Source organism: Patagioenas fasciata, chromosome 6, assembly GCF_037038585.1.
Source record: "Patagioenas fasciata isolate bPatFas1 chromosome 6, bPatFas1.hap1, whole genome shotgun sequence".
NCBI classification, from domain to species: Eukaryota; Metazoa; Chordata; class Aves; order Columbiformes; family Columbidae; genus Patagioenas; species Patagioenas fasciata.
In genome coordinates this window covers 13330701-13355241 of record NC_092525.1, presented here as the reverse complement: position 1 = coordinate 13355241, position 24541 = coordinate 13330701, and the positions used below count along the sequence as shown (strand labels likewise).

Here is a 24541-nt window from a genome sequence, read left to right as displayed (position 1 = left end):
ATGCAGAATGTGTCGGCTGTTTTAATAAAACAGCACCACTAAGCTTAACCTTCATTACTCTAGAATAGGTTCTTTCTTCATTCGTCTATCAAACTGGGCTTCCAGAGACATAGAAGAACCTCTGAATTCCCTTGTAGAAAGATTTGAAAGAAAGAAAAACAGAAAACGGACACCCCCCTCAAAAGCATGAGTACAAAAAGCACAGGTAATCATTTTATGAGGCAGGAAATTAGGGTAATTCTTTATTCTAGAGACATACTACACAGTCTGCTCTGCTCAGGTAGAAATTTATCATCCCCAAACCCATTTTTACAGCTGAAAATGTTACTGGATACTCCAGTAGAACCTGCCCCTCCCTCTGTAAAGACCATTGTAAAGTGAAAGGTACGGTCATTACAGACCAGAAAGCTAACAGGAAACAAGGGAGGACAATCCTCCATTCATTAACTCTAAATTTTCATCTTTTATTAAATTTCATTAACCCTTAAATTAACATCTGACACCCTACTTGGAGAATTTATGTCTTTCTCCTCTGTTTGATCATTTCGGAGCTGGGAAATGTGTGTAATATTGGACTCTATCTGCCATGAGAGCAGATACCTCCATAGATTCAGTCTCTTCCTCCTACTGTGCAAATATCAGCTATAATCCATTAGCCAGGTATTAACAGGGCCCTAACTTTGCATATGTGCATGGAACATGCACATGGCAAAAATAAAGGGAAGTTTCTTAGGCCATATTATATCATGGTATGAATTAGTTTAAAATTTTCCTAAACCATGGAATACAACCCAACAATCACCCGCTGGAAAACATTACCATTATTTCTAATTCCACTGATTCTGCTCACAGAGATTTCCTTACTTGTAAATGATTGAAATTCAGACGTGGTGAGTAATCACCATGGATAATCCTTAATTGAATAAGACATTCTCTACCACATTTTATATAAAATTTTCAATTATTAGGAGCTTTTCCTTTTGTATTTGCAGACCAGTTCTTAAGGGAGAGATTGATTTTAATTCTTTTTGTTTTAAAAACAGGATGATAAAACTATTTCCAATGAAGCACCTTCCAAATCCAAGGCTTAGGTCCTGAACTCAGGAGTTAGACTTAAAAGTCGTGAAATTAAGGAGAAAAAACGCCAAGTGTTTTCTTGTTTGCCTTCTCTAGAACTATGTCAGCTACAACTCATGAATAAAAAAAGAAGAGGTGGATTTTTTTGACATGTTAAACGCCTGTTTTGTTTTACAGTAATGAGGGAACAAAATAAACACTGGAAAAGGTATTGCCAAACTATGAAACCTCGCAACACCGTGATTATATTTCCATGTTTTTATGCCTTAATAATTAGCTTCAAAACCTAATGAAAATACTTCCTGGCACTTACTGTGTGACACTTACTCTAAAAACATCTGGTGTTTAGGCTACAAACAGTAATACAGAAGCGAGAAGCAGCTGAAAAACACCCAGTGCCTCATTCATACAGCAGAAAATAACAAATGTTTAAGCCTCTTGTTTGGGTTTTTTTGAACAGAACAAGTTTTGCTGCGTTCAACAAGACAGAACTACTCTCAATGTAACCTCTGTGTTCCCTGGGACCTCTTCTAGCGATGATTATCAAGACTATGGTTTCCTATTTGACCACTTCAGCTCCTGCAATTATTAGCTCCTTATTGTAAATAAATACCATTATTATAATATCTAACTACAGAATCAGGGAATAGTTGAGGTTTGAAGTGACATCTAGAGAACATCTTGTCCAAACCACCCCCTCGAAGCAGGGTCACCTACAGCAGGTTGCTCAGGGCTGGCTGTGGTTTGAACATCTCCAGAGCTGGGGACTCCACAACCTCCTTGTGCAACCTGTTCCTGTGTCTGATCACCCCAAAGTTCATAAATAAATAAAGAGCTTTTAAATAAATACATTATTTTGTTTCAGTTGGTGTCCACTGCTTCGTGGCTGTTCACTGGACACCACTGAGAAAAGCCTGGCTCCTTGTTCTTTAATTCCTCCCAGCACGTATTTATATAGGTTGAGAAGATCCCCCTGGATGGCAGCACACCGTGCTGTACTTGAGATAAACAACATTCCCAGCCCTCCCCCCATTCACCAAGACAGTCGTCTCATCATCGAAGGCCATCAGGTTGGTTAAGCATGATTTACCCTTCCTAAAGCCATGCTGATGACTCCCGATCGCCGCCTTCATTATGAGGTGATTTTCTCTTCTGCCTATGAAATATTTAATACGCCATCTCCAGTCAGAGGTTATGTCCTTGTGATTCAGATTTGGCTCTCAAGGACATTCTAGTTGGCAAAAGTGAGAAAAGTTGATCCAAATAAACATAAACTGGGGCGTCGAGTTAACAGATTCAAGGCATCACATAATCACTCAGTAGGGATGTGTAATGCAAATACTACTATCAGTCTGAAAGAAGTACGAATGGAAGTGTCTGCATGCAAAAGCACCCAAAGAAACCATAGAGGGAACAGGTGACAAGAATGACATGTGTTGATAAACGAGGACACGAGTGAGAGCAATCAAACTGGCAAAAAATGAGAAATGTTTTGCTACATCTAGACTAGAAGGCTGGCATTTTGGTGAGACCATACTGGTGATGATCAGCCAGTCGAAAACCCAGAGCAAAGCCACCACACATCACCAGAACACTTGGCTGGAAGTCACAAACCCACCTGCAATGAGGAGACAAAGGACAGCAATGATGGGCTGAAGGCAGCAAGATTCTGAGGGAAAAGACCAGACCACAAGAACTATTTGACTCCTAAAGAGTACAAAGAATTTGCCTAAAAGCCAGTTTATTGTCATCAGTTAAGAGGAACTCAAGAGACTTAGTGAGGACTTCAGAGCCACTGTCTCATCCTCGTCACACACAAGTGATCCTGGGCCAGAGAGGAGCCTTGGTGCTGGTGAGCACATGGTTATCAGTACTGAAAGTGATTGAAAACGGATTCATTTCAAGTAAATGGCACCCTCCCCTCCAATATGGTCTTACACTGAGTTTCCTCACATTAAGTGCCTCAAGTCTCACATTTTCACAGTTTTAAATAAGTCCCCTATGTTCAGAGTCTTCCCTACTTAGATTCATCTTCCTGACAATAACCTTAACTAAAGGCTCTGGGTTTCAGAACACTCTTCTTCATCAGCTAAATTGTTCCTCGCTTAATTATCAAAAGACTGTTCAGGACACAGTTTAGGTCCCTTCTTATGTCTTATATCTGGATGAGGAATGAGCCACATATGCCCAGTGAGTTCCTAGAATCCAACTCCCAACTATGCTCCTTACAAGCATGGGGTGTTACTATAATAACACAGCAGAAGGTAACTTCAATCTTCTACTTTTCCCCATCCCTGATAGCCCCAGGTTTCGGCCCTGAGTTCTCCTTCCATTCCAACAATTTCTACTAGTCCTCGCCTACTTCTGTAACGTGTAGGAGAGCGTCTCGACTCATCTGCGCTTTTCTCTTATGGGCTGGAATCCAGAATGGGCGAAATCCTGCGTAGGCAGTGGATTCACTGTCAAACCCTTCATCTGCCTTCCCATTCACATCAATGAGCAGTTCAGAATTTCATTTTCTGATTTTAAAAGGCCCCATGTGCTGAACCCATACAAGACACTATGCACTGAACACCTGCCTCAAATGCATGTCAAAATACTTCCCCAATAAAACACAGTATATACATATATAGGCAATATGAATTGAAAAATAGCATCATATGGCACACAATATATTGCACAAGAAAATGAGAAAGGTAGGCCCAAGAAAATAGACAAATATCTCTTCCAAACAGTACCATGAGGACTTCTATTTTAACCTCCCATCAGAAAAATACACACTGAGTTAACAACATAAAGATAACTTTCCTGTATTTGTTAAGACTTGAAATTACTCATTTTCAAGAACTGAGCAAAGAACTAAATACCAAACATCAAACTGTAGGCTTTTGTGCCCAAATACTCTCTTTCGGCAGCAGAACTGAAATCCCAGTCAAATTTTAATAAAACTTTTGCACAAATCTTCTTTTTCCTGCCTGGAACACACACCAGTAAAGCGAGCACCCCTGCTTCACAAGAACAGTGTTTCAATCAGTATGAAAAAAGCAATTTATTGATAAATTACAAAATTAAGCAGCACAAAAGGAAACGAATCAATATATTGAGAGATAAGAAAGGGCAGAGTGGTAGAGGAGAATTATTTCTGATGTCACATTCTCGGTCTACTCTTGGGCCACACCAGACACACATTTCCCATCAGAGTTCACACTCCAAGAAATAACAAGAGCACCTTTTGCAAGATGACACTTTAAGCTCATCCATAGCTACACATATCCCAATTCAAAAAGTCCCAGAAAATATAGCAGATCTTTCAAATGACAGTTTTACGAACCTCTGTGGCCATTTTAAACCAAAGACTTCCATCCTTAAAAAATTACAGTCAGTCCCCTCTAATTCATCATCATTCACTACCTGCCCAAAGGAGCCCACCTTTGGACAGCACGGTGTTGGATAGGGTAGAATATGAAAAGATGTTCTGTCTTGGTAAGCTGGATACACAAATAAAACTAAGTTTCTGCCCCAATACAATTGGATTATACAGCAGCACTCAGCAAATAGCTTCTAAGCAAACAAATAATATCTGACTCTTGGTTGCGTGGTTATCATACATTGGGTTAATTGGCTTAGTGTGATCATTGCTTATAAATCAATTAATGAATTAGCGAGTTCTGGTAATTCAGTTTGTTTGATCATGCATCAGTTTTCTATTTTAATTATTAGAGGGAAAAGCTCAGAGCTTTGCTTTACTTTAAATATAAAAAGTCTGTGCACGCCTGTATGTATAAATATACAGATATATAAAAAAAAGTAATAAACTAATGATTTAATTTCTTTACTCTCCATATGGTACTGCCATTCTTATGTTGCTCTTTTCCTTTAAGAATCCCAGACGAACGAGGAGAAATGAAGACCGTCCTTACCTTGATGTTGCAAGCTTGTTCCATCAGTCTCCTGGCGTTCTCTTCCGCTCTGTACCTCTTGGGCAACTGAACCCTGAAGAACTTTAAAGCTCCTTCAAAATCAGCTTGTAGAAGGTCCTCTTTGGAGGTCTGCAATGAAACGGAGGGAACTACAGTAAACACTGAGAACATGCAGTCATGCTCTTTTACCGGATTTGTCATTTACTGAATGTATTCCAAACCACCAATATTCATATTAGCTCAGAAACATCCTCCTTGAAAACAGCTCTCTAATCTCAACCTCATCAAACACAACGGAGGCTCAAGTCTATGTAAGGAATCCCAGGCAGAGCAGCACAACCAGAGGACTGAACACATTAATGTCTTTAATCCCTCTATACCTGCAGGGTAAGAAAGATTCTGGTTCAGCCTGTCAAGATGTCACTCAGTGAGCAGAAAACCAAAAATCAAGCAAACATCAGAAACCCAGGAGAATTTATAGTATTTTCTAGAGAGCTTGTGCGTTAGACCATTGCTGATTCTCATAATGCTGCCCTAAAAAGACAATGTATATATAGATATATACGGTTGCAGACATGAACAGCAGAAGCAGAAATGCATATGACTCATAAGAGGCATCAGCAAGTCAATGTGCAGAAGTCTGTGACACAATTTCTCAGGGAACGCCGTGCCAGAAAATGTTTTACATGCTTATTTCTACATCTCTCATAGCCCTGTACCTCTCAGCGTGGTATCAAGCCTAACAGGTCAGAAAATGTTAAACATTCCTCACTAATCCAGTTCTGCTGCTGAGGGAGCAGTATGATTCACAGGGACAAGCGCATTTCTCTTTGGATTTACCGAGAACTCCACCAAGAGATTTAGCAGATATGAAATAGCAAGGCTGGGGGTAGGTCCTTTAAAAGATTCCCAGAATATCAATGTCCAGACAAGACATTTAGGACATCGTCTCAAAAATGTGAATTTCAAGATCATTAACCCAGAAAATAATGAACAAAACCATGTCAGCGTACAGATCGGTAGCACTGCGATGGGCGCTGCCTACCACGGTATTACTACAGATACCTCAGGAGCAGCACAGGTACCTCTGCTTCAGGTTAATTGCTGAATTAATTGCTCAAGTACCACTGCCAACATTTTCATGTGTGCACCCTCTGCTTTATCACCAGTAACACCTTTTGTCAGTTTTTACCTTTTTGTACATGGCAGGTATGCTACATACACGTAGTTCAAAGTCTGGTTCTTAACTCTGGTCTCATGCACTCAAAACCCTTTGCTGTCTCCCATTTCAGAGTTCTTTCTTGAGCCAAACACAAGAGACTGAGCTTTACACAGGCAGAACTGGGAGAAAATGCAACATTTCATAAGTAAGCACTGAAGCTCCAGGATACTATTATATCTCCTGGGTGTTAAACTTCTTTTAAATACATAAAAATAATTATCACTGCAATGCAAAGAAAATTCTGCTTTTGTTTAGGAGGCCTCCCTAAACATCCCATAAACTGGCATCACCAGTTCATTTACACGAAAATAATCATGTCTGCTATGTAAAAGCCCTGCTTAAAAGTGCAAACGTCTTGTTTCCCAAAGCAAAGTGAACTTCAACATGGTGCTGCAGATACGGAACGGTAATACTCAAACCTAGCTCAACAAAGTCCACATTTCCACTGAAAATGTTACTGCACCCTACCCAGAGGGTATATAAAAAATAGCAGTTTACCCAAACTTACTTTGGTGGGGGGGAGGGAGGTTTTTGAAGGGACTTTAATTCATTTACCAAATTTGGAACAGCAACATAAGTTACAGGGGTATTTTCATGGTTATCCAGTATCTGTGACAGTGGAGAGCATGAGCTGATTATTATATTATTATTACTGTACTGTATACCCTAATGGGCACTGTTGTAGCAGTTTTTGCTACATTAATCACAAGGAAAGCACGAGAAAACTCCAAATACAACTCAAGTAGCTTCAGCATATCCATTTTGCCAGGACTGCAGCATTTTTAAGACTTTCTGTCATCAGAGCCATCCCAGGATCTACATGATCCTCCCTTCCCTCGCAGCCAAGGAAGCTGCTGGGTCATCACTGCAGGGACGCGAGAAAAGCTGCTGTCATGATGCTGATGAGAAACGTTGGGCTTTACCAACCATCACAGCTGATTCTGTCCAGAAATCCTTGGCAGAAGGACGGTTTGGCTGGGGCTCAATCAGACAAGGCCGCTGTCGCGTTGACGGAAAGCTGCTGCAGTTGGGGATCTAATTAATCAGATCCGCTCGGGACTTGGCCGCTATGGCCAACGCTTCCCTTTCCTCTTCCTCACGTCATATTTCTCCCAGATGACTTACTGAGGGTAGATGTGCTTTTGCCACGCTTGAGACCAGCTCACCATTCCACAGACGCGAGGGGCTGTATTTCAGATTATCTGCGAGTTGCGGAGCGCGGTGGCAGCCGCGTGTCATGGCCAAACCTGCACGGGCAACCAAGGCCCTTGGGGCCAAGTTTGGGGGGGTGATGTTGATCAAAAAGCAGTAAATGGTTTGAAAACCAGCTGACTTGGCAGTATTTCCCTCTCAGAGATACTGCCACCACCTGCCATCACTATACACTTCAAGTAGATTTCCCCACTATATTGCAAATTTACCTTCACTGGAGACCCTCCTCTTCCAACAGAGTGACTTTAAATGTTTTACACATTATTGCTGCTTTTCTGATGTACTTCTCTCAGTCTTTTTTGGTATTTATTTTAATTCTCTGAGGTCTCTGCTTAAATCACTATTATAACAATATTTTAACAGCTCCCAAAGAAATCAATCTTATAAAACGAAGTACGGAAACTCTTTGAGTTCTCAATTCTGAAAAATCTTTAGTCAATAAAAGTCCTGTAAGAATAATGGCGAATCATGGAAATTAGACCTTCTTTGACAGAGTTTGCTGAACTGAGATTCTAGATATGAAAAATTCTAAGCTATCACATTGTATAGTTGGACAGAATGAGTGGTAAAGCCCACACTGTTCAGCTCTTTCTACTTTGCTGAGTATTTTTATTTCATTAAAATCATGTGTTGATCAAAAAAATCAATTTCACTACTAAAACCACAAGAAATCAAAGTAACATTTTGAGAGCAACATTCAGCAGTTTGTGTACTTCGTGTATTTTCTGCAAATGAACCTTTTCAGGTACCGATTAAAACCAGGACGCAACGTAAAGCCACTGCCTCTGGATATATAAATGCAGTACTTTTTTGGGTTTTTTTTAAATAGCAATGTTGGCACTCTAAGATTCACATTTCTTGACATTTTGTGATTTTAATCAATAAATCATAAAGACATTTCCGGAACCTTTTGGCAGCTGCTTGACAGAGATTTGTAAATTCGTTGGTTCATGTCACCCAGCGTGTGGAACTCATGAACAACTTATTTCCCTAAACCATCTGTAAGTTTAATGAACCAATAATTAAAGTTTGGCAGGTGCGTTGCATTTCTGTGCACTCTGGGACTTCAGGGCACTTTTTGTTATTCTAGATGTAGTTTTCAAATACTCACATTTTTGGTTAAAATATATTTTTAAAACCAGGCAAGAGAGGAAACTCATTGAGAGCTATGACCAAACATCCCTAGTTGACTTAAGGTTTGCCTGAATATGTCCTCAAAGGTCATTCCCACCTTGCTTGTGCAGTTCAATATACTAATAAAATGATCTTACATGGATGAGTTGAAACTAAGGGAAAGTTGCTTCCCACAAGTACCAGCAAAGCTTTCAAATCTAAAGATAAAGTTCTGGAAAACTGCAAATGTTCAAACAACAGGAAGAGAATTTGAGAGACTTGATTTTAATTTTTTTTCCCCTTTAAAGCAAATAATGTTACTACTACTTTCTCCAAAATATTTTGGAAAATGTGATTAAGACAAAGGGCAAGGCCTTAGCTTTTTTCTTTAATTTAATTTCTATGTCTTCAATTATTAATTCTGCAGTCTCATTTATTACTCTCTATATCATCTAAAACTCCTATTCCCACCTGGGAACTAATACAGCAGAAGAAATTTTGCATCAGCCACATCATATTTAATTCTTCTTCCTTCATACAGGCAGATCAAAATTACTAATTTCCAGAGAATTCTACGTACGCAGCATATATCTTTAGAATTTCTATAGAATATCAGTGAGTATAAACCATCCATTTTACAGTTCAATGAACATGTATCAGGAACAAGACCAAGTTAGAGGCTGAGAAGAATCTGGCCCTACTCTACTCCACTATTTAATTTGCTACTGGTAGATCCAAAATATTTACAAGTATCTTCATGCTAATTTTTCAGAACATAACATTCAAACACACAGAAGCATGGTTTTAAGCTCTTTTAAGAAGATAAGCAATGCCAAAATCAAGGTACGTGAGCTGCTTTTTCTAACCTGACAGTTCCTCTTCCACCAGCAGAAACACCAGTGCAACGTTGCACGACGGGGTTTGTGCTGCCCTTAAACATGAGCCACGGACTGGACAGCCAGGCTTTGACTCCAAGAGGATGAACTTGACCTTCTGGGCTGCCGAGGAGCATGAGGGCAGATAAATTTGGGATCAAGCCCAGGGAAGTTTGGTGGGTAAAGCTCTGCGGCCACAGTTACAGTGGCACGTGCTACTAGCACAATACATCAAAAGGCTCCTCTGACCAGCGGCACTTAAGTCCATTTCTTTACCCTGAAAGATGGACCGTCAAACACACTTTTTTCCTAAATAGACCTTGGGCTCTCTGTATAAGCATTATGGAAAAAACCCAGAGCTTTGGTTTTGCACGCAATGAGTTGGCATCCGTAAACATAGCGATAATCTTGTGTACACCCAGTAGTAAACCTCCGCTCAGATTTTCACCGCTGTGTTTATATGTAGCTCCAGACTTATAAACATGATGTTAATTGCGCTACATAAAATAAGAATGAACGCGGATAAGAGTAAAGACAGGATCTACCGGCTTGATCCACCCAAAGGGGAGGAAAGCACAGGGAATTAGTGCTGGTTCACTCACTCATCATCACAGTTGGCTGATGCAGTGAGTAGGTGCTCCCAATTTTTGTCAGGCTGGCTGGCATAAAGGTTATAGATTATATTTCTCACATAACACTACAATGACATATATTCTGCCCATCCTACGCATTTATGCCCAAAACCACAGCAGAGAGAGAAGCTTACGCAAGTAAAAAATAATCTAGTTCCTAATTTTATGAAACATTGAGGTTTTGAAGTATCTTCAGTTCTGATTAAAGTACAAATTCTTGGTCCTCAGATGCTTCTCATTTTTTAAAAAAATCGTCAGAATCACAGTCTCTCCTCTACAGAAGGGTATATGTCAAAAGGCATATATGTCAGAAGAGGTATATTTAGCTAATAAAACCTGTCAGGAAATCACACTGACTCCACAAGTCAAGACTCTCTAACATGACAAGCATTATTTGTATTGTTTTGCCTTTTCCTCCCCTCTTTTTTTTTCCCTTTTTCAATAAGCAATATTATGACATTCAATCAGCTAAGCCGCCTGGGTGATGAAGTACCAAAATTTCCTGGTATTCTCCATCTGAAGGGCCAGATACAAAGCCTGATTAAGTCAAGTGAAAAAGAGCCGAGTGGTTTTGTCTCTGCTTTCCTCAGCACTCATCACAAACCAATTCAGAATGATCTGGCAGCAGGACGGGCTGGGTGAGCTAAACTGGAATTACCCTTATGCATACAACACGTTCAACCACGCGTTATTAGCCGCCATACCCAATTCTACAAGTGACTGTAGGGATCTAAATCCATCTGCACTTTAGTAGCAATCAGAGACTTCGTGCCTCTTTTTAATGTCTACCCAACATCTCACAGCGCAGGGATACACCAGATCAACCACACACCTTGTTTCTGTTTTACACTGAGGATCTTACAACAGGCAGAGCACATTCCCCGATGTGAATGCACTGCAGAACACAGACAGGTTTCCACAGCACAACGCAACCGCGAGACAGGTCACTGTATATAACAGTACAGACTGCAGAGGGAAAATGGGGAAATAAAGGCACCATCCCACTAGAAAACGGGACAGGATCAGTAAAGGGCCTTCACATACATCACATCAAAATGACACCCTGGTGTACAAGGCCATCGCCCCAGTGCAGCTCTGAGCTGGGGCCAGGCTTAGTTAGAAACCCCAGAGCAGACTCAGCTAGGACCAAGTACAGATTCCTGGATTCGCTGCTGTTTTGTGGTTTTGAGCCTGCTTTGTACAGCAGTAGAAATGGGGAAACGTGCACTTTTCTGTACTGTACCATGCCACACCAATTTCGGGCCATTTCACATGCAGACATCATTTGCTATGATGGATAAAAACACCTTTAACAGTTGATTTCCCAGAGAATTCCACACATGTATTTTGAACTTTTTTACATAGTGAAAAATCAAACATAGGCACAGTAGAAAACCAAAATACATCCACATAGCTTGAATTTTTATGAATGCTTAAAACTAACCTTTGACATCACAAGTATAAAATTTGAAATGCTGAGCACTAATGCACTTTCCACCAGTATCTAGAGGTAAACCAGGAATGCTGCTTATTTGGAATCATTACAGGACAAAAGCATTAATGGATTTAGAATTTAGATTTAGAATTTTTTTTTATTATTATTTCTTTTTCATGATGCAGGTGGGCTGTGAATCCTTCAGGCTGGTTAAGGAGTGGCACCGATCCCCAATAGCAGCACCAGCGTCCAGCCCTCCCCAGCTAACGGCAAAAAGACAGACTCAGTGCTTTGGGGATTATGAGAAGCCGAGAGCAAAATATAAGAGACCTCTCACACCTCCTGTCAGTGTCGAGCCTCCTGAGCAGGGGGGGAAGCAGGTTTGGGGAGGGAAAGTGGCAAATTGGCAATGAATTAATTTCAAAAAATGTGATCTCACCGCAAGCAGCCGAGGCACAAATAGGCGATGCCCCATTCCCAGAAGTTCCAGCACCCGACATGCATACTCATTCACCAGCTTGCTCCTCTCGTCATGCATGTCCTGGGACTTTTTGACAGGTGGGGTGAGCTTGGCAGCTGGGGTTTTGCAAGGCACCCCTTCTTCCATGAGCAGCAAGTAGTAAGTATCCAGAGTGAGAAGAACAGGCTTTGAACCGCAATTTCCAAAAGTGCAAGAGGAGGAAAGCCAGCCTCAGGTCTCTGGAACGGGCTGGGTTGGCCGCCTACAGCAACGCCCGTCGTCTCTCAGAAAGGGAAAAGCATCTTTGCTAAGAATCTAGGAAAAATATGATCCACCGTGCTGGCTCAGCCAGAGTCCAAAGTAGATTGGAAAAACAAACCAAAGAAAACATGGATCTAAAAATGTACCTAAAAAGCAGGAAAATGGCAGAAAATGAGCACAGGAAAGCTCGGATGGGAGAAAAGCAATGGAGAGCTCAGTGCCTGGGGACGCGTGTGCCAGCAGCCAGCAGCAGCAATAAGAGCAATAAAGCCAGGGCAGTTCCGAAGCTGCAAAGAGAAAAGGATGAGCTCATTGCAATCTCTGATTCGTGACAAGCGTGGCGGCTGCCGCTGCTGCCTCTCGCCGTGAATCAGTAATGAAGGGGTAGGCGAGGAGGGGGCTGGGAGGAGGAGGAGGGGGTGACTGAGCATGCAGGGAGCGTCTCGGGGGAGAATGCCGTCATGAGAAGCCAATAGTGAGCGGCTGGACAGCCGAGCTCCCCTCCCCGTCTACCTTCCATCAATTCAGCCGTGAGGGCTTTTGCTGTTGAATCCCAGGCTTACGGTGTATGAACTGCATCCTCTGACGTTCCGAGGCGAGGAAGAAACCGGCCTGCTGGCTGATATAATGATTTCTGTTCGATCTGGTTCTGAATAATGCAAATAGAGAGTCAGTGCAGGCCGGACAGCAGCAGGGAGGGCAGGAGAGCCTCATTCCTCCTGGAGGATGAAGGCGAGAGGGGCGAGGGCATCGCCCTGGGCTGCTGGTGATGCTGAGAAGCCGTAGGCCTGCTTTGCACGGCTAGTGCAGGGCTGAATTAAATCATTTAAACCATGATCACTTCCAGCGCTGCGTTCTCGGGAGGCATTTCTAAATCTGGAGACGACGGGCAGGGAGGGATGATGTCAGCAGGTGCGTCTGAAGCGATTCTAGGAATTGTTTGTGAGGAGAATGCTGTGATGTGACACCTCAAACTGCCTCGCGTCGCTGCCATGCAGGGACCGGGCCGGGCACCCCCGCCAGCTGGGGATTACCAGCAGGTATTACCTCATAGTTCCTAGGTCTGTGTTTTGGAAAGCACATTTTTATGCTGCTTCATCTTTGAATTGCCTGATTATAAAGTGAGCTATGTAACAGAACAATACACACTTCCAATGGCAGCAGACAGCGTATTCCATACATATCTAATGTACAGAAAGGTGGGAGTTCAAAATGCTGTGAGGAGCTCTACGGATCTAAACCACACTAATTGCAAACACTCCTGCAAATAAGGTCTGAAAATCATTTGTCTAACATGTAAAGAAAAAACATGGTTAGTTAAAATACTAATGCAAAGTAAAATAACGTAGCATGCGGTCATTGAAGAGAAATAATAAATGCATTCAGGAGTAGCCAAAATAAGAAAATCATTTTAAGTTACTGTGAACAATCCTAGATAGGTATTGGAAAAAGCAAAGAAACTTAGAAAAATACATTAATTGCCTTCAGTCTGATACACCAGCCATAGCAGACTCCTGTCAAATACCAGTACATTTTCTTGGATGAGAATTTTAAATATGACATTACTACCAAAAGTAGCTCCAAGCACACAGGTCGTCTTGGCTCCTGGTGACACATGAAGCAGGGGAGAAGACACTTAAAGCAGAATCAGCAGAAGTCACGGGTCAAAGATGACAGGTAACGTCAATGAGACCTCACCTATTTATCCTATGGCCATAGGGGATTTAAGTCAACTGAAGCACCTGCAATTTTTTTGCAGTAGTGCATAAAACTATTTAATACAGGTAGTCTTGTGAAAGCTGATTTAAGTAGCTCAGGTGGTGAAACACTATTTTGAGGATGAAAACCTTCCGTATAGACTGGCTCTTGAAGAGGGTGGAGGCTACAGCATCTGTCTGGGCTGAGATCAGGGCTACTTCCTGAGGAAAAAGAAACCACAACCACCACACATCTCATTCCAGTTTAAGATTATAGCGAAGATGGCGATGGGAACTCTCCCACACTCTCCAAACTCCCTCAGCAGGCAGTTCCAGAGATTCTGGTTTGATACCACGTTTGTTATTACATGCATAGGTACACACCACAACACTGATCATTTATCCATCACTGGTTAAATCTTCAGCTTATCACACTGTGTTTGTACAGCAAAAGGGTTTCAAGGAAAGGAAGTAGCTCTTTGTATTTCTTCTGAATTTTTAAAGTGTTTCCATCTAATTTAAACGCAGGCTTGTAAATACAAACATCAGGTTCTACCTTCCACGTGTGAATGAAAACATTACTCAAAACATTAAAAAAGTAGAAAACCTTAAGTTCTGCCTTGCATAAATCAGACTTTCATAAGCTAACTCCGTCCTCACAGAAATTCAGGTTTGGCTCATTTTGGGTAACGTCCGAGCTTACAAAAAATTGCATGAAGTGATTATTAAATCGCATCTTTAATTCTAGAAAGTCATAATAGGATCCAGCAGTTAGAGGTTAAAACCGGATGAATTCAGATTATAAACAAGGCGCAAATTTTTAGGAATGAGGAAAATTAACTACAGGATTAGTTTCCCAAGAGATGTAGTCTATTGCCATCATTATGATTTTTCTATCAGGCCTGGATTTCTTGTTTAAAAAGAAGTCTCTAAAATTAAAAAAAAAATAAATTCTAAGGCCTGACAAAACCCCCCTTAATTATCAGCTGAAATCCAACAGTCCCTGTTCTTCAGAACTCCTTTCACACAACCTAACAGTGAACCATCATTCACATTTGCAGTTTGAGATTGTTTTATACTCTCTACCGTTAATTAAATACTTCTACACCCTCACTGAACACTGCATCTTATTTTTATCCACATCTGCCCAGAAACTGTGACTTTTCCTTGATGTAAACTTCAGTTCTCTTATCCATGCCATTGCATCACTGTCCTGCATTCTTCAGAAGGGCCTGAAGTCAACTTAAGAACTAAAAATGGTCCAAAAGGGAATAACTTGCACACTAAGTAGAAAGTCATAGGGTAATAAGACGTGTGTCTTATTCATGTTTTGGCTTCCATGTCACACACTATCTGGTCTTTAAGTACAGTGCAATTTTCTTTACAACCTTCCTATCCATGAAACGTCTGTTTGCAGTTAAAATCTGCTCAGATGGACACAATGGCAAAATATTCTCTAAGCAAATAAAACCATACAGGATATGACTTGAAGTGATCTATGTTTTCTAAATTCTGTAGCAAACCACCAAGGATCCTGATGGGGAGTCCTTTGTAAATCTCTGTACTTTACAATGTACCAAATTAGAGGGACATAACTATATAACATAAATAAATGTCCTGTGCTTTGTGTTGACAAGAAGAGCAAATTTTTACAGGAAAGGTCGGTACAGAGATAAACTAAACATTTTCAGAATTGCTGTATCAATTGCTAATTGATCAATGCTTATTTATCACTACATCTCTCTTTTGTATGTCAGCTGCTAAAAAAAAAAGAGGACTTGGATTGCCTGTAACATTTCAGTGGCAAAAAGTCACTGACTTTGGAAAGTTTAATAGACTCTAAAACTGGAAGAGCAAAGAAAGTTCTCCTTCAAGTTGATTCCTATGAAAGGGTAAGACAAATTCTGTACCAGAACAGCTCTGGATTATCCATAGGAATTACATCACGGCCACAATAACAGCTTCCCCTCTTACCTTATCAGACATTACTTTGTCCTTTCTGTTCTTCAGGTCTAACCACAACTGTGTAATCTGGTTTTAGTGAAGTTTACATCTTAATCATTATTAGAGAGAACACGATAAACCAATGTATTTTCACAGTAGATTCCATCAGAGATCCGTGCTGGGGTCGCGCTGGTTGAACTGTTCTTAAATGGCTTGGAAATGAGAGTGAATTGGGAGGTGATGGTGTTTGCAAATGCTACTGAATTATTCAGGGTTTTAAAGATAGGGGCTTACAGTAAAGAATTGCAGAAGAATCGTAAGAGACTGAGTGACTGGGCAACAGTACGGTAAATGAAAGTCAGTGTAGATAAATGTAAATGGATGCATATGGGGAACAGCATCAATTTTACATATCAATAATAGACTCTGAGCCGACAATTGCTGCCCAGGAATGAATCTGGGAGTTACCGTGGACAGTTCTAAGAAAATACCAGCTCAGTGCACAGCAGCAGTTAAAGTAAATAAAATGAAAGTAATTAATAGGAAAGGAGCAGAGATCTAAAAGAGAATGCTATTATTCTATAGTACAACTCCATGATGCATTTTCGTATTTGATATTGTGCATTACTCTGATCCTCCCATCTCAAAAAGGAGATAATGCAGACCGGTAAGTATTTATAAGAGGGAATAAGGCTCCTGAGAGCTTCCAAATGAGGAGACAAAACACAGATTAGGATTATTAAGCCAGGAAAGTAGATAGTGATGAGACATACGTAGACCTATAAAATCATGAGTGGTAGAGAGAAAGTGAAGAGCTGCCAACTGTCCAAAAGTGCCCTCAATTACAGAAACCTCACAGGCACCTCATGGGTGACAGGTTCAAAGCAAACAAAATGATAATTAAACTGAGAAAAAATTCTGTGGCTGCTAGTTTACAAGTGTTCAAAACCATGGAATAATAATCCGTACAACGTTATTAAACATGAGACACTACTACTTTCTCAGAGAGCCTCCAAGACACAAATTGCCAGAGGAAAAATAAAAGAGTATTAATGCCCTGTTCTTACAGTCTTTCCCATGTATCCAGTGCTGGCAAAGAGATACCGGGGTAGATAAGCCTACAAGTCTGACCTGGAATGACTATTTCTATATTTTAATTTATGCCAATGACACACTTTAAAAAAGTCTCCCACAGAATCACATTTGCTAGTTACAAGAGTCACATAGAGGATATTGGGGAAAAGAATAAATTTTGTATATATATATATCTCAGGACTGAAAACACCATCTCCTGTTTCCAATGTCTAGAAATACTGAACAGGCAGTATAAGGGGGAAGTACCACTAATATATAAATCAGGGTTCAGTGCTGCTAAATAAATGCAATCCACCAAATGTCATGCTTTCTCTGCTTTCAGTCTTCTGTTCCTTTAAGAAGATAACAGCTCTTCTCCCTCAAAATTAAAAATTTACAGTGGACATTCAGCTAATAGAAATTGAACTGATTTTAGGTGTGAGAAGGAGACCAAATGGCCTAAGAAAGTAACGAGTCAGGATAGGATGGATTTTTAGCATTCAAATATGGGTGGGCATTTAAAACCAGAAAACTGGTTGTATTAGGGCTAGAAAATCCATTCACTGGAAGCTTATTGCTTCTGGACATCCCCAGGCACAGGTTTCTCTTTCTAAAGATACAACCTCCAACAAGTGCCCAAGTACCAGTTTTTGTGGCAGGGGGAGCGGGTTTGTGGAGGGAATTCTTCAGCCCAGCAAAACCTACAGTTTAAGGACGGCTTTGATTTCAGAACTAGAAATACAAAAGCAGTGATCTGAGAGCCTCTTAGTAAGTGAACTCCTTGTCATCTGCCTAATGGAGAAGACCTGGAAAAGAGAACAATCAGTTCTGACCTCCAGCACCAAAGAGTCAGGATCCACTTCTGTACCAGAAGCTTCAGTGCTGATCTTGGGATCAGCTACATAAAGAAGCAACATCTATTTTGTCTAAAATTCTAATGTGGACACTTCTCTTTTTTTATCCTGAAAAGAGCCTTTTGGGGATTTAATGCACTTACAAAGTGGACTAAAGCAGATCACCAGATCACCAACCAGTTTAGGTTGGAAAGGAACCCTGTGTGTCACCTCATCCATCCTTCTGCTTAAAATGGCACTAATTTAAAAATCAGTTAAGGCTCCTCAAGTCACAGCAAATGTAATTAAGAGCATTTGCAGGCAGAGAGAAAATGAAATAGCAGGTTTATCTCTTGGAGACATGGCCTTCACACCCCGCGCACTTTTCATGTGATACCGCTACAAGAGCTACACTAATTGTCACCATATCATCCCCAACTGAAAGACAATTCACATTTTTTAATTATCTGCATTGACGATACCTAAGTTTTACCTACAACAAGCACCCGTCCAGTCTTCACTGACATCCTCAGATGTTTTTCTAGTAAAACTGTACAAAATATCAGTATCTGATCTCAGTAAGCTATGGAAGAATTTGGTCGTTCAGTTTAACTATTCCTCTTACACTGGTTGTTTTCACCTGACTGATAACACTTGTTTCATTACTTGCTGTTACAGCTTCAACTCTTTGGCTTTTTACTTTTTCATTTTCTTAAAAGACTACGCTGCTTTTTAAACACCGACGCTCCAGGCCAGGTAGCGGCAAGCGGTAATTTCGGAAGCAGGTGATAAAGAGAGGCATAATCTCCAGGCAATCACACCGGACACTTTGGTTTACACTGCAAACCACACAGCTCCCTGGAAAAATAGGTATATAACATAGCCATGAACAAACTTTCAGACCTGGGCTGGCTCCAAGTCCAATTCAAGAGATAAATGATGGACAAAATCCAAGACAGGTTAGGTTGGATGCCTGTCTAAAGAAGATAATGTCTTGGAAGTGAAAAAATGAAACCTACCATTCACTATATGTTCATTAAGAAGTTAAACGTAAATGTATACAAAAGTACAGCAAAATTTTATTCAAAATCTGTACTCTTACAGAAGTCCGCATCTGTGCTGGTGAAATATTATAGTATTGGTGGAACCCCCTGGCTAGTCAGCAATACTATTCCACACAAACATACGAGAACAGGACAATCACTACAGTTATGACATCAAATTCATTTTTTAGAAATAGGAAGTACAACATTCATACAGAGAACATAATGTGACCTCTCTTAAAGGTCCAGTCACTCACCCCTAAAAAGATAAATACAGAATAAAGGAGATGCAGAAGAGAATTACTAAGATACTCTAGAGTTCAAGAACACTCGGAATATTGGTTTATTTAGTAACCAATATGAATGATACCTATAAATAATTCAAGGTGATAAACAGCAGCATGAGTGTCGCTGGAAGGGGACTATTTAAGATAAAGGACAATGCTGATATAAGAGTAGAAGAATGGAAAACGATCAGTAATAAATCTAAACTGGAATAAGGACAATGGCCTTCCAGCTGCAATATTGCTGCTCTTACCAGTTTTTGAAACGGATGCCCTGTCACATAATGGCATAATAGAACAGAGGAGCATTTCTTTTGCCCAGGAGGTCCTTCTCAGTCCAGATACAGAATGATATAAAGATAAAAAATAATCCTTCTTATCACATACTTCTGTATCAAATCCTGAATTCCATCACATCTGCTGTCCTTGCCACTGGACCTGGCATCCTTCTCCTTAATCTGTTGGGCACAGACTGACAAAGAGCGTTGAGACTGAAAAGCAGCAAGAGAAATAAGCAAGAAATAAAACTGTCTTGTTTAGGTAAAATACAGTTACCACTTGATAAGTTGTAGCAGTAAGGGGTGTGAGAACTTATAACCACCGTTAGAAATGCTGCTGCTATTCACCTGAGTTCAAGGAATGATATATAAAAGTACTATTTTTAAGATAAGATATGTACTGAAGTGAATCTCTGTAAGGCAATGATGCACTGGCTGGGCAACACAACCAGTTACAAATATATTATTGTTTCTATTTTCTACCCATTTAAATTTGGACATTATATACCTTCCTGATCAAAACTATGGTTTCCCTCTGGCATTAAGCAATATGTTTTTAGCAGTCACCCAGATGAAAGTTCAACAAACCAAGTGTCGACCTGGTGTTGTTCTGAATCACACTCCATGAGCAGATGAACCCTCAAAAGGAAAGTTTGGGTGTGGATGTATTTTGAAACCCCGTGGTTCATTCTTGCATACTCCTCCCTGCCTTTACAGTAGTGAGCAAGTACAACAGCAGTTCATCTAGACCCCCATTTCTTCACAATCACGTATCTTAATATTCACCTCGGTTTGGTAATTCCAAAATAAAAGCATGCGTTTAGCTGGTTTGTTAATGTAGCAAGATCAGAAAGAGAAGATTAAGGAAATAATTAATGAAATACTAAAATATGAAAAAAACTATTGATTTTTTTTTAGCATATGTGAACATTTTAATGCTTACTTTTAAATTTCCAACAAAGAAATCAAGCTGTTGATGCCCAAGGGGACAGGATATGCTGGCGCCAGAATGGGATTCTCCTCTGTCATTCTCAATTAATGGTCTGATTTAGGATTTTATAAATCAAAATACCAATTTTGTTTGCTGAGTTGTTCTAAACCCGGGGTTTCTACGCTGCCTTTGCCAACACTGGAGTTCTTTTCACAGCCCAGTGCTTCACTATACTTTCTGCTGCTCAGAAAATGAAAGGCGAGGGATTTGATTTTCTATCAGCTCAGCTTACTAAACGTTAATTCAGGTGCAGTCTCTCCACGACGTAACTGAGTGATTAATGTCCAAGTGTAAAATACACTGCCACCAGCTGGAGGGCCGGCCCATGAGCACACTGTGGAGTACGCAGAAAGCACTGACATGCATTAGAAAATACACTTGGATGCTAGAGAAAGAAAATATCGTGCTTTCCCTTTGATAAGAAATCAGATTAATGCCCTATTACAAATTACGGTCTCCATAGCTAAAGAGGTTTAATCCTCTAGCTACTCATTGCTACAATCATACTCGGAATGTGGGAAAGGGAAAGGATTGCCCTCGTGGCTTAAATACATGTTTATTTTCCAAAGATGACTGCATCAAGATGTCTCGGGTAATTGGTCACAGAAGTAGTGCTGTCATTTCAAAACTAACAAGCATTCACTTGGAATAGGAGCAGCTGGTTGTAACAGTGAGAAACTGCATGGAGTAAAAGGGAGTTCCAGACAAAACCTTCTATTCTGCTGCTATTTAATGAGGGACTGTGAGGCACGAGCTTCACAAAGCAGTGAGGAAAACAGCACTTGTACAGTGAAGACTCCAATATTCCACTGGTGATGGATTTCCTTGTCCAAATTAAAAACAATCACAAAGATTGCGGATGAGAGAATAAATGCTCTGTTTTAACAAAGAGCAAATCCTTAGGAGTAGTTTTCATTCACTTCAGAATCAGAGAGAAACAAGAAACACAAGTTTTGTAAAGTGGTTGATCTGCAACACACACATTCAATTTCTCTACCTTAAAAAGACAGGTATGCTAAACCATTTTGTTTCTAATAATTAGGAGTGATTATGAGGAGGAAAAAAGATTACTTCAGGTCTCAAGAGTACAAAATTATTGTCTTCCCTAACAGAACAGCAATTCCCACTGACAGCAAATCACACGCTGATTTGATTGTCCATAACCATCAGCTCCATCTTTGGACCAATATGGAACTGTGCTCTTATGTGAGTGTTTCCGACTTGGAATCTTTTCTCACTTCATTTCCTTTGTACTTGTTTTTGACTGCAATACAGAAACACTCTCTCAGGACACCTCCCCTACCATTTTGAGCCTATTACTGCCGGAACAGTATGGCATATTGTGTATACATATATATGTGTGTGTATATATATATATATATATATATATAAAAAAAAGAAGAACTGATATAAGGAGAATTAACCCCCCTTCTTAAAACTCTTAACATTAGAAAATAGTTATAATAAGACTGACAAAATACTGTCTTGAATTTTCTTCTTCTGGAATAGCCAAAGAGAAATGTTCAACTGGATACACCGCATGTTGTAGATCATATATCAAATCAAAAAGATTGAGCACTTTCTGTTCAAGGAAACTGGGTTAATCATTCGACACAAAGGAAAATCCCTATTTGCAACAGAACATCCATGAATTAAGGCCTTATTTTAGTCCTTCGCAACCCTTGCCACGTTTCCTAAGCAGTTGTTCTGCTGCTCAGCTGAACCATTCAGACCAGCAGCAGCAGGAACCCTGAGGAAAACAGGCCCCTGGGGTTACACCCAGGGTCTCAAATCCACTCTTCGCAACTGAACTGAACTGAATTCCCCTTTCCTGGAAACCTTGCCAACCATTTTCAGCTCAGTGCAAGTACTCCTCCTTCTCTTTCTTCTTCTTCTTCTTCAGTTTTAAGATCTATAAGCTGGTATTTCTACCTCTTTTCAGAGCCTGTTCCTGCAGCAGCATTACCTGTTGCACGTTGCTTGGATGTTTGGTTTGCTTCTTTACATCTATCATGCCATAACCTCGTAGATTTCCCTTTAGCCATAGCGGTCTTAAACCCAGAAGATTAATAAACCCCCATAGTTGCAAATAAAATATGAAACAGGAAGAAAACAGCACACACTTCCCCCCGCTTTTTACAAATTTGTATTTGTGTAGGAGCACTTCCCAGGAACATACATTAAACAAATTCCCAGTTTATAGGTGAATGCATTTCATACGTATACTCACGTATCATAGAAAGTCACAACACTATTTGACACATTAACTGTGTTAGTGCAAACCATGAGTTATTTCGGACATTTCTTTACCATAACACTACATACTATTTCATACCTACACCAATGTACTTCACTGAAGTTACTTACCCTTAAATGAAAATATGTGTTTCAAAATTTCCAATTGTTCTGTTCACAGCAGCAGCATCTACATATATATAAACATATATACACATACGCACTCTTGGCGTGGAGCATTTTTGCTGTCGGACTTGGTGCTGCGGAAATTGAGTCTCTGAGAATCATTCTTTACCGAACAGCTCAACCAGTAGCTGTTTGCTGGGAACACACGCTGGAGGACAAGCAACAGTCAGACGATACTGGTCTGTGTCCGTGTTAACGGGGTGGTTGTGTTAGGAGGGACAGGCTGTTCTGCCCTGAGCCTTAACCTAAATCATTGAGGTCAAATTATATTCCAACCAAAGCAGTCATTTCAAATTCCACAGCACGTGCTGCACGTGGACCGGATTTCAACCAGTGCCAACCTGTGGAGGTCAATGTAAGTTAACTTGGAACTGTCTCACTGGCATCAAAAGGGCCGATGCTTTACCTGTAAGTTAATGGGTTTGTTTATTTAGGTAAATTCCGTGTTGCAGCCAAAGGCAGAAGTTCCTCATATTATAAAATCCTTCTATTCCTCTCCTGACATTACAAATACATTTGATACCAAACAATATCCGCTCACATTTCTTACATATTTATATGAAAGAACCCAGCCACAAAACAAATATGCTGTGGAATGGAAGTTGTTTTCTTAATAGTAATTACACATGAGACATTTAAATCCTTAGACTGCACTAATTCCAGGAACTTTACGACATGATTAACTTTAATAAAAACAAATCTACTGTAAGCACAGTTTCAAAGACGTCTGTATCCAAATGGAGGATATCTCTCCTCTGTTCCTTCCTCCAGAGGTACCACTGTTATTGTTCCCTTAGACACAATATATTAAGCTATGAAAATATTCCTTACAGTTTATCAAAATACAATTTAAAAACCTTCTAATCAATGACTTACCTTTAAAAGAGCCAAGGCTACGTGGAAGATGATGTTCATACCCTGAAAATAAGAAGAAAAATACTTCAATCAGTCCCAGCATACAAATCTCTTTTCTCCATTCCTTATCTCCACGTGGCATCATAACTAGATGCTGCAAATCCCCAGGGAATGCTTCTCTTTTCCCTGCTGCACTTCAAAGTTCAGCATTAAAGCCCCAAGGCAGTTTCCAAACTCGCGGCTGGGGCAGACAACGGCACTTTGGAGCTTTTGGAATCTCACTGTTCAATCCATCGGTTGCTCTGGGTGTGACAGAACATCCCTCCATCGTTTCATACCCGTCAATGCTGCTTTTTGTGAGCGGTGCAGAATATTGTAACAAGCACAGCATCGAGAGAATGTAATAAATATTCTAGTTGATAGGATTTTTGCTAAGTAACTGAGTTAAGCTTTGATTAATCACGTACAATCTTTCATGCTTAAATTAAAACAAAACAACAACAACAAAAGCCACACAGAGATACAAAATCAAGTACAAAATACACCTCTCTTTTCTGTTCTCAACCAAAAATCAAAACCATTTCATAGGTCAGCAAATTGATGTCTATATCAAATAGTCTGCTTTCTAGTTTATCAAAGCTGGCAAAACAAGTGCAAAGAAATCCATTTAGTAAATAATAAAATGGCAACGTCTGATTATTTTTAAAAAAATCAAAGAAAGCAAAAACCGCTCCACTGATTTACTGTAGAGGGGTGGAAAAGGCTACATTTTCACTTGTTTTATATAAAAATATGAAATACCACTCCTCTGCTCCTATTCAACTTCTTTTCATTTTGGCCACAAAGACCTCAAGTTATTTTCAGAGGAAAGTCCCCTGAATGAGGCTCCTTTGGAGTAGCCTGAATGAAACCGC

The 24541-nt window shown here is 40.2% G+C and overlaps 1 protein-coding gene across 8 annotated transcripts in view; it reads right to left on the bottom strand.

Annotated features, from left to right (window-relative positions):
* The window catches only part of RABGAP1L (RAB GTPase activating protein 1 like), a 238084-nt gene that overhangs the window by 49682 nt on the left and 163861 nt on the right, over positions 1 to 24541 (bottom strand). For 7 of the 8 annotated variants that reach the window (XM_065842075.2, XM_065842079.2, XM_071809961.1 and 4 more), the window contains 2 exons: positions 23649 to 23690; positions 4998 to 5126 (listed from right to left, as the gene is read on the bottom strand). In XM_065842075.2, the coding sequence (XP_065698147.1) occupies positions 4998 to 5126; positions 23649 to 23690 (171 nt within the window). Of the gene's footprint in view, positions 1 to 4997; positions 5127 to 11925; positions 12600 to 23648; positions 23691 to 24541 lie in introns of those variants that run through there. The other variant, XM_065842083.2, reaches the window with a different exon arrangement.